An 11,445-nucleotide genomic window follows, 5' to 3' on the forward strand; every position below is an offset into this window, starting at 1 on the left:
AGGTTCTTCCCTCTCCTCCACCCTTTTTAATATCTACATGTTACCCCTTACCACCCTTCTCACCAAACTCCACATCAAGCATTTCATTTATGCCGACGATGTGCAAATCATATTCCCCTTCTCTGACTCCCTCCAAACTGCTCTACGGAATTGGGAATCCTGTCTCTCCTCCATCAACCAACTACTCACTGATATGCACCTTGCTCTAAATCCCAACAAAACCGAACTAGTAATCATCTCCAATAAGCAACCGCTCCCAGCCATCCCCCATACATACTCATCCACTATTTTCCCCACGCACATTCGCAATTTAGGTGTCCTTATTGATAATCATCTTACTTTTAAACCATTCATCAAATCTATCCTAAAGGAATGCATTTTAAACTGCAAACGATAAAAAAAACTCAGACCCCTCCTACATTTCTCGGATTTCCATACAGTGCTCCAGTCTATTATATTGTCGAAAATAGACTACTGTAATGCACTCCTTGGCATCCCCACAACACACATCAAGCCGTTACAGCTATTACAAAATGCCGCCGCTCGGATACTGTCAAATTCTAAAAAAAGAGACCATATTACCCCCACCCTTATCGAATTACACTGGCTCCCAATACGCTCAAGAATACTTTATAAAGCACTCTCCCTCATCCACAAAAGTCTGTTAAACTCCAACCTCAATTGGATCAACCCCCCCCCCTCCTCCCACGTACCTCCAACAGACCCACCCGCCCTGCCCTGCAAGGAACCCTACGCACCCAACCCATCAAATCTTTCAAACTCTCCTCCACCATAAGCAGAGCCTTCTCTCTCACCGGCCCCACCATATGGAACTCCTTGCCCCATGACATACGCATGGAGTCCTACACTCCCAAATTCAAGAAAAAATTGAAAACCTGGCTTTTCCAGCAAGCCTACCCCTTGACACCGCCCAATTCATAAAACCACTCTCTAAATGATTCAGCGACCTATGATTAAGTATGCTCTATGACTAAGAATGCCTTATGACCAACGATTTATGCCTTTCGCTTTTATATCTACTGATGCTTTGTATATAGTTGTTATGTATGTTTATATTTATAGTTTTCACTATTTATTGATCTATTAGTTTGCATTGCCTACTCCCTCTGTTATCTGTATTGTTATCGGTTATATGTAAGGGCGCTGCCCAAAAGTTTTTGTTCTTTGTGAACCGATGCGATGTGCGAACGGCTATCGGTATATAAGAGACTTTAAATAAATAAATAAATAAATAAACAAACTAGCTATGTGAATGAATGTTGACTACAGATGTCTAAAATTATAATTAATATGATTAAATGTGTCTATGATTTAATTATGGACGTTGTGTCAGTAATATCATTCCTATAGAGATAAGACCTCAGTATTGGCAGGAGATCTGTAACAACAGAAACTTCTTATGGCCAATTGGTCCAGTCACTGGTCTTATAATCTCTAATTTTAAACTTTTAATAAAATTACTTAAACTAATTTACAAAATTCAATTTTAATTATTGTTCAAGGACTATAATTTTTATTTGTTGTTTTTTATTTTTAATAAAAGCTGGATATATGTCTCTGAACAGTTTTTAGCAGCACTGTTGAACCTGAATGGATTTCACCCATAAGGCTATTAAGTCAACCTAATGCGTGATATATTATTCCCTTTAATTACTGCTACACTTTTACTAATGAATGTTACTTTGTTGAAGAACAATATTACAAAGTTCATATGATAGATTTTTTTATCAATGTAACTAATGAAACTATGTTGCAACGATTTGTTGAAAAATAGTATTGCTTTTGTAACTCCTCGCTGCTTGCTTTGTTTGACTGTTCATGGAGTAGAGGCAAGCATTTGTTCATGGAGTAGAGGCAAGCATTTGTACTATTTAAATGGACATGACTGTCTCAAAATAAACTTGTGCCTTTATACTGTTCATCAATGAGCTGTAGCAAAGCATTAAACAAAAAATGTCTTAATGCAAGGTGGTGCGTCGTATCTGTTGAAAGTGCTTAGCTGACTCTTCAGAAGACAATGTATCTCAAAACCATAAGTAACATTTAAACTCTGTAGCCAAGCTGATATTGAAACTTAGCAATCACATTTCAGTCTCATATTTGATAACTGGGCGGATGGTAAGTATCACCCCGTCTCATATTCGATTATGAACCTCGACAAGGTGAAAAACGACAGAGCACTTATCTTAAGTTTATGGCAGCCGTTTACGCTGTATATTTCACCAGTCTGTCGTTGGTCGGACCCAGAAGGTCTAATCACCGCCGCCAACACGGCCGGCGTTTCGCCAAAAACGCTGCTTCAGGGCGGACTAATTTTTGAAGAGAAAACGCCTTCTACAGCAATCGGGTCCAGACTGAAACTGTTTTTTAAAAAATGGCCGCAGTTTGTCTGAACCCGATTGCTGTAGAAGGAGTTTTCTCTTCAAAAATTAGTCCGCCCTGAAGCAGCATTTTTGGCGAAACGCCGGCAGCGTTGGCGGCGGTGTTTAGACCTTCCGGGGTGGGTTTTAGGGTTGTTTTAGTGTGCAGGTTTTCCCGCCCTCCCCCGATTTACGATTTTTGACGATAAATCGGGGGAATTCCTATTGTATCGCACCTCTAATGATTTTTTTACGATTTAAAATATATCGGACGATATTTTAAATCGTCAAAAAACGATTCACATCCCTACCTGCTACTACTCCAGGCTACTGAGAGCCAGGGAGAGAGACTGCACGTTGAAGCTAGCATGTAAATGTTAGTTGGTGCTTTCTTTGTCTCTATCTGCTGCAGCATGGGTCTGTCACTGTGGCCAGACTGTGAAGATCCTGCAACTCCCGCATTAACTATTCCTCTTCCTGCCCTCACTTTTTGGTGACCATATTGCAGTGCCCTGGTGGGAAGGAGTAAGGCGAGAGGATTGTATGAGGGTTCCCTGATGAGATCAAGAATAGGAATACTACTTGGAAAGAGTAAAGGCTATAACAATACGAGATCCAGATAGTGTTTTAAATAAAATGAATATTCACAGCAGTAGCTATTAATCCATATATAAATAATAACAAATAAGGTGTTATTAACAAATGCATCTTATTGAAATGTGTGTATATATAACTTACATGTCAAAGCAGTGAGCCGCCGAGAGCAGCCACTTCTCCGCTATCAGGACGGCACCACACTTGTGCTCCTTCCTTCGCAGCCACAGGCTGACCTGCCACGGCCACTCGCCACGAGAGGCAGCACTTCCACCCACGATTTTGTTAAAGCCGATGCTGGGGCCGGTGCCACATTCTGAGAGAGGCAGAGATTACAGTGAGGCAGGATTATCTAACAGCACTTTCCTCGGACAACTTGGTTCCCAATCCTGGCCTGGAAGCTCACCCAACCACTGTGGCAACAAACTGGATGACTGCCATGGGTCCCAAAATTTTGCACAGTATTTTTTTTTTTTTTGGTGGGGGGGGGGGGGGAGGGGAAATGACATTTTTTTGCAATGTTGTGGATCAATTAATTAATTTTGACATTTTATATGCCGTCGTTCTATATAACGATCACAATGGTTTACAAAAGTTACATTCATACTATGAATCAATGAATAATGGATGTTTACGGAGTTCATATACTTAAACAGGAATTAATATAATTCTAATGAGATGTTTTAATATATATTAACTAAGGATCGAGGATCTATTTGCATGTTAATACTCAACTATTTATCTACATTCTCCCAAAGAATATTAAAAAGATCTTCTTTTTTTTTAAATTTCATGGATGGGGCAAAGTGAAATTGAAATTGCCCAACTTAATTATAGATCATTACAATTAAGCCTGTAAGGGACCTTAAATGACGGTCTTACCCAGGGTCTTCCAACAATCCTATGGTCACCACTGCTAACTAGTCAGGTTTTCAGGATATCCATAATGAACATGTATGAGATAGATAGATAGATTTCCATACATTGGAGACTAAGTGTATGCAAATCTCTCTCATGTGTATTCATTGTGGCTATCCAGTAAACCTAAATGGTTAGGTGGTGTTCCAGGATTGGGCTGCAGGGGTGGCCAAGTCCAGTCCTCAAATACCACCAACTGGCCTAGTTTTCAGGATATCCACAATGAATATGCTTGAGATAGATTTGCATGCACTGCCTCCATTGTATGCAAATCTCTCTCATGCATATTCATTGTGGATATTTTGAAAACCTGGTCTGCTTGTGTTTTCATGAGGACCAGAGTTGGCCACCCCTGGATTATGGCTATCCTAAAAAACTCAAACAGTTAAGTGTGTCTCTAGGACTGGCCTGGGGAAATATTTATTTATTTATTTATTTAAAGGCTTTTATATACCGGAGTTCATGCACTTGTGCATACCACTTCGGTTTACACGGAACAAGGAACAGAAAATTACATCAAACAGATTGAACAATTAAACAAATATACAATTATACAATTACAATTACATAATACTGCAAACATCTAGCACTATTGTCTGGCTCAGTGCTTCTCAAGCCTGAGATCTGCATGCAAATCTCTCTCATGTATCTTTATTGTGGATATCCTGAAAACCAGACTAGCAAGGAGATTCTGCAGGACCCGCTGGAGAAACATGGTAGTGGCTCACAGTAACAACAGAGAATGTAACAATGAATATGTGACCAGCTCCCTTCCAATCAAACTAAGTCTGGGTGAACTGAGAAAAACTGGATCTTAAGTTACAGAAATTCATCAGTTTGAGTGGAACAACCTCGAGGGCCACCCACTGGTCAGCTTTTCAGGATATCCCTAATGAATAATCATGAAACGCATGTGCACACAGTTGAGCCAGTGTACATGCAAATCTATCTCATGCATATTCATTAGGGCAAACCTGACTGGTTTGGGGCCCTCCAGAATCATAATTGATCACCCCTGCTCTAAGTGGCACAGATCTGAATCTCATCCCATAGCATTCATAACCAGGATTGCCTATTCAACCAAACCAATCCAAAGAGGGTGATGCAGTCCTGGCATTGCCACATTGCATGCATGCACAGGCCCTTCTGCTTTTCTTAGGGAAATCAGAGCTACATCCATGTAATGGGGAAAACCCAGGACTGGCTCATCTTCTTTGGGTTGACCTGGGTGAGATGGCCACCCTACAGTTATTAGAAATTCTCCCTTAGATCAAGAGTGGGACGACAGCTTTCCTGGACTAACTGTGGAAAGGTGACTATTCCTTTACCTAAACGCCCAAGCAAAGTTTCAGTAAGGGCATCCATGGGCAGAGCTTGCACAGAGCAAGGTGATATTCAAACGCTGGTGTCCATGTGCATCAAGCTTGAAAATCAGGTTAGACTGGTAAGCATGCACGTGCACATGCAGGTGAAGTAAAACATGGGTGTAAAGTGGGCAAGGTATGCGCATACATGTAATACATGCATCTTCTGCAGCCCAGTTTGTGCATGGTATAAAAGTACAGGTGTACTTTTGAGTTAACTGAAATTCCACTAAGACGTTGAAGACTGAATCCTAATGCAGTGTTTAGAAGCACGAGGCAGCTGCCTGGACAGCCACGGGTTTTGAGGGCAGGACCGAGGCAGCATGGACCGGGCCAGCTTTGCCTGCTGCGGCTAGAGCTAAGAGGCAGAAACGAACTTAACCGAGGACGGGGACCGTATCTCCATTCCCTCTACCCTACCCAGGTCATGCAACACTTGCCTGCGGTCCTTCAGCACACGCAGAAGCAGCAGGAAACCCCTCCCTCTCCCCTAAGAAACCCTTACAAAATGCCTTTTTTTGCATGGGAAAACGAAGCTACTCCTGCAACAGGAAATGAAAAGGAAGAAGGTTCGCAATGCGACCGCAAACCCTTAAACATTATCAAACCTCATAAAAGAAAGCTCCTTCTGCTGGGAGACTTGGAGATTAAAGGAACCCATTTAGGAGCTTAGTTTGAAGGGAACTCCAATGCCTTCCACCATCCTCAGCTGGTAGAAATTAAACCAGGTTGTCAATGCAATTTTTTTAAGAAAGTAAGGTCTCTAATACTAATGGACCTAATACTAATGGACCTTCGACCTTGCTAGAAACAGTATCCAAACAGTACAGAAAGATTTCCAGTACCTAGGAAAGGAGATCAGACATTCAGCAGAGAATATTGCCTTTTTTGAAATATTACCTGTTCATGGAAAGGGAAAGAAAAGGATAAACCAGATGGAACATTTTAATACATGGTGTAAAGAAAGTGAGTTTGACACATTGGAGGCTGGGGCCGTCTGCAGAGCAGTAAAAAAAAACCCTATACCATAAGGATGGCTTACATTTGTCAGTGGCAGGAAAGAAGATCCTAAGCGAGAAGTTGATGAGGGTGGCAGAGGATGGCCAATGAAACTGGACTGTCACCCCCCAAACAATACAGGAAGCGAGAGTTGAAAGTTTAAATCCATCAATTCAATATTCCACGTTTGAGCAAAGGAGCAGAAAAAGTGTCTAAAATAGCATTAAACCAAGGGAGAAAAGTTGGTAAGCTATGACCACAAATGCTTGTCGTCTGGGCAATAAAATCCCAGACCTCCAGGCTCTAATATCGCCTAGGCCTCCTTGTGGTAGGTGATTTAATACATTTTAATAAATGAAATGAAAAATGAAATAATAATGGAGGCGGACATTGTTGCTAATACAGAAACTTAGTTCACTGAGCCTCATGATTGGGATACAGCCATCCCAGGCTCTAACTTGCTGAGGTCAGAAAAAGGGGAGGTGTAACTCTATGTCAAAAAAACTATATCCAAGCAACTGACAATGCAAGAGTCATGTGGTAGAGAGCAACGTTAGGGGCTGCCCTTAAAGAAAAATTGATGCTTCCATTTACACTAATGTGGTCTACAGGCCTCCAACTCCAATAGAAGAACTGGACAGTGATCTGATTAAAAGGCATCCACAAGGTGGGAAAGAAGGGAGAAGTGTTGCGCGTTGGAAATTTTAATCTGTCGGGTGTGGCTTGGAGTATCCCTACTGCAGAATCTGCAAGAAGTAGAGAGACAGTGGATGCCCTTCAAGGCGCTCTGTTCAAACAAATGGTAATGGGAGCCCAGGAGCGAGGGAGTGATTCTCGCGACCTGGTGCTCGCAAACAGGGATAATGTCTTTAATGTCTGAACAGGTGCTCACCTGAGCGCCAGTGATCAGCAGACGGCGTTGCTTTGCTATCACAGTCGGGTTAGAGAGAGGTCGCACAAAGTCCCAAGTTTTGAATTTCAAAAATGCAGACTTTGTTAAAATGGAGGAAGAACGTGAAGACGGAGGAAACGGGTGAGGTGGAACAACAGTGGCCAAATTAAAAGGAGCAATTACACAGGCAACAAATCTCTATGTTAGAAAAGTAAACAAAAGGAAGAGGAAAAAGAAACCGATCTGGTTCTCTAAGGAGCTGGCTGAAAAAATAAAAGCAAAACGAACAAGAAGTACAAAAGATCCCAAAAAAAGAGGATCACAGGGTAGAAAACCTGGTGGAGCTGAGGGAGATGAGGAATGAACTTATAAAAGCAAACGGTCAAGTGGAAGAAAGGATTGCCAAAGAGGTACAGTGAGGTGACAAGGAATGTTTCAGAGATGAGGTCCCACGCAGCCTGCACAGGAGACCTCCTCTGTTTCCTTCCTCCTGCCAGCGAGAGTGCCATACGTGGTACTGGGCTCTCCCTTCGTGATGATAGGGCCTGGGAGCGAGGGAGATCTCGCGCGAGTTGGCCTGCACGCAATAGTCATTTAAACTGTGACCAGGCGACGCCCGCCGTAGTTACAGGTCTGCCGCATTCACGTGTGCTCGCCCTAAATGTTCTCAGCGGGCAGCGATTTGGCGATTAATACCGGGCAAAGGAGCCTGGGAGTGTGGCAGAAGGCAGTGAGCGGTTGTGTTTTGGCACGTGGCCTGGAGTGGCCTGGAGGACTTTGATAAGCGGTGCTGACGACACCCGTGCAGGCTGGGAGCTGGAGCAGCTGGCGTGCGCAAGTTATAAAATCGGGGGTCGGTGCACGCAAGGGGGTGCACAATTGTGCACCTTGCACGTGCCGAGCCTGCGCCGAGCTGCCTTCCCCCATTCTCTACCTCCCCCCTCCTCACCTTCCCTTACCTCCCCCACCCTTCCCCCCCCCCCCACTATATTTTTTCTCTTTTTTTGTTTCACAACTTATTTCAGCCCCGGGGACTGAAGTAAGTTGCCGGCGCGAGATCCCCTGGCACAGTAGCAAATGTCCACTGTGCCTGGAGCCTCTGACCCTTTTTGCAAGCCCCAGGACTTGCACGTGTCTCGGGGGCTTTACACGCGTCGCCAGGCCTTTTTTAAAATAAGACTGGTTACGCGCGTGACCTTTTTAAAATCCGGCCCACAGTGCGTAGCTGGTCAGTGCATCACCAAGTAGCCGAGACCAATACTGGTGGTGAGCAGAGGGGGCAGGAAGGCGCTGGACATCGCAGAAAGGAGGATCTGAGCTCATCGGCGAAGCGTGGTAGCAAAGAGCAGGCGACCAGGTGTTCCCACCCAGGAGAAGGGGACTTTTAAGTCTGGCAGGCCGCTTGGTTTAAGGAGAGGGGGAGGAATTTGCGGTAATGGCCGGTGCAGGGCAGCAGCACAGCCTGCGTTCAGGCATTTTATACATCCCCACACCCCCCAGCGTAGGCGTTGATGCTCAGATGGCCTCCGGAACCATGGCAGGCAGGGGTCGGCCTAAAGTCTCGGGGAAGGCAGCAGAAGAAGCGGTGAGAGGCCGATCCGTGGCCAGGGAGCGAGGCTGGATCAGTTATTGATGCAAATAGGCTGCGATGATGGAGCTCCACCTTTAAATGAGCAGGTGGTGGTAGCACCAGACTCCAGCCAGATTGGGAGCCAAGCGAGCAGAACTAATGGGCCATCCCCAGGGAGCAGCGAGTAGGGAAGCGGGCCCTCGCTTGAGCAGGGGCAGCCATGGTATTTGTCGGCGTACCCCTGGTCAGGTGCCCTGCCCAGTCAGGGATTCTGTGTTTCTCAATGGGGACAAGGGACAGTAAGGGCCGCAGAAGGGTGGGCTTTGCAGCATGAACATCCTGGCATGCAGAATTTCCACCCTAGCACACCTACACCAGGTGGCAGTCCAGCCTCGGGTGGAGGAAATGGTGGGCAATCTGCACCTCTGGTCTATCCTGGTCCCCATGGGGCTTATTCCTGATATCCCCCCTTTTGGCCCCTGTGGGCGGGGTCCATGCCTGCTGGGCATGGTATCTCAGATCCCACAATTGCAAGGACCTGGTGTCGCAAGCATCGAGGGGACAGTGACAGGTGCTATTCCAGTCCATTTGGAGGTTCAGCCTACATCGGTTTTCAAAGTCCCTGTGGTGCAGGAGGGTTGGAAGGTCCATGTTGGTCCAGAGGCAGCGCAGTCCCAGGTTGGGTTGGCCACAGACGACCCAGCTGAAAGGGTGCCTAGCTGCGGAGTGGTAAATGCCGAGGAGCAGAAGGAAGCAGTCCAGAGGAGTGAGTTGGTTAGTGAGCAGGGGGGCATCCCATAGAGTACTGGTAAAGGGGCTAAGAGGAAAAAGGATGAGGGTGTGGAAGGGCAGGTCGGGATCTGGTTCCAGGAGTTAAGAGGTCACCTCTGATTGGATGACATTCTTGCATGGCCCATCACCGACACACTAGAGGCAAGAAGGGCACCTCCGGCCCTTACTAACTCGTCGCAGTTGTGGAAAGCATTCCTAAGTCATTACGAAACAAGATTAAAAAGAGGTGTTATATTGACATATTCCAGGTTTTGGAGGGTTTGAGGAACAAGGGGGACAAACAGAAAGGAAAGAAGTGTCCTGTGGTGTCAAAGATCCCTAGGTATATGGTTAATTCGCCACGTGCATTCCTTCCAATGATAAGTGTGGTTGGGCAGGACAACCCTTCTCAATACAGTCCAAAGTTGAACCTCTCGGATATTATATTAGAGGCCGATAGGGACTATGGGAGATGGATGTGGTTAAATTATGACGAACGATTTAGGGATAAAATGGAGGAAAATCATTACAAGGATGTTGGATTATGCCTTAGACAAATGACTAATAAGGCCAATAATGTGGGCACTGGGGGCAAGTTGGTCCTCAATATTTTTAAAATTCTTCTCAAAAATACATGGAAGGGTTTACATAATTTTAGATTCGATATTACACTTTCGCCTGTGATTTGTATGCACAAACTAATCTGGAGATACTACCATAGGAGGCAGCCCATATAAGTGCACCCTTAGGTGTGCTGCATGCACAAACATGCTTTAGGGGTACATGAAAACCATGGAATTCTGCACACGCGTGCACGAGGCGTGTGTTTCCTGGCACTGCCAAACTTTGCCTTGCCTGAGCCACAAGCTGGACTGGAGGCGACGCACTCACCGCAGTTGTGCTCATCAGAGCCGGTGTTGCAGTCTTGGACTCCGTCACACTCTGGGTTCAGTTTGGTGATGCACACTTTATTGGAGCATTTATAAGTGAAGCTGGTGCACGGCACTGTGTAACAAGAGGTGGGAAAAACAGAAGAACTGGTAAGAATATAACACATTAACCCTTCCATCACTGTGGGCTTCAGGGTGGGGAGGAGCAGAGCACACTTTGATCTGACAGGCAGAGCTGTTAACGTGTTCCCCTGTGTAATAGACTCCGTTATATGTGTCTTAATTCCAGGACTGCTGCTGTTTGCGACTCCCAGCTCCTCGGTTTCCCGTTTCATACCCCCCCTCTTTCGCACAGCAGCAGCAGCCAGCGCAGACACGGCAAAGAACGTGTTCTCTCTGCGTGTGATGTCATCACGTAGATATCATCAGACAAGGACCCTTCTACTGACTGATGACATCAGCGCCAGAAAAACAAACATGTCGTGCAGAAATGTATATACTTATATATATTTGTACATAGCCATGCAGAAATGTATATACTTATATAATCTAATAAAACTATATATATTTGTACATAGTCATGCAGAAATGTATATACTTATATATATATATATATATATATATATATATATGATGCTCAGGCCCTTTTCGCTTACGTATCACAAATCACTAAATCAACCTCACCTATATATATTTGTACATAGCCATGCAGAAATGTATATACCTAGTCTAATAAACCTATATATATTTGTACATAGTCATGCAGAAATGTATATACTTATATAGTTTAATAAACCTATATATATTTCTACATAGCCATGCAGAAATGTATATACCTAGTCTAATAAACCTATATATATTTGTACATAGCCATGCAGAAATGTATATACTTAGTGTAATAAACCTATATATATTTGTACATAGTCATGCAGACATGTATATACTTATATAATCCAATAAACCTATATATATTTGTACAGAGTCATGCAGAAATCTATATACTTATATAGTCTAATAAACCTATATATATTTGTACATAGTCATGCAGAAATGTATATACTTATAT

At 44.2% G+C, this 11,445-nt stretch overlaps 1 protein-coding gene across 1 annotated transcript in view; it reads right to left on the reverse strand.

Moving 5' to 3' along the window:
• The window catches only part of TMPRSS9 (transmembrane serine protease 9), a 139,054-nt gene that overhangs the window by 16,066 nt on the left and 111,543 nt on the right, over window positions 1–11,445 (reverse strand). The window contains exons 15-16 of the mRNA XM_029610788.1: window positions 10,381–10,494; window positions 3,120–3,291 (exon numbers count right to left, since the gene is read on the reverse strand). Coding sequence (XP_029466648.1) covers window positions 3,120–3,291; window positions 10,381–10,494 — 286 coding nt within the window. The remainder of the gene's footprint in view (window positions 1–3,119; window positions 3,292–10,380; window positions 10,495–11,445) is intronic.

The sequence above is a fragment of the Rhinatrema bivittatum genome, chromosome 8, assembly GCF_901001135.1.
Source record: "Rhinatrema bivittatum chromosome 8, aRhiBiv1.1, whole genome shotgun sequence".
NCBI classification, from domain to species: Eukaryota; Metazoa; Chordata; class Amphibia; order Gymnophiona; family Rhinatrematidae; genus Rhinatrema; species Rhinatrema bivittatum.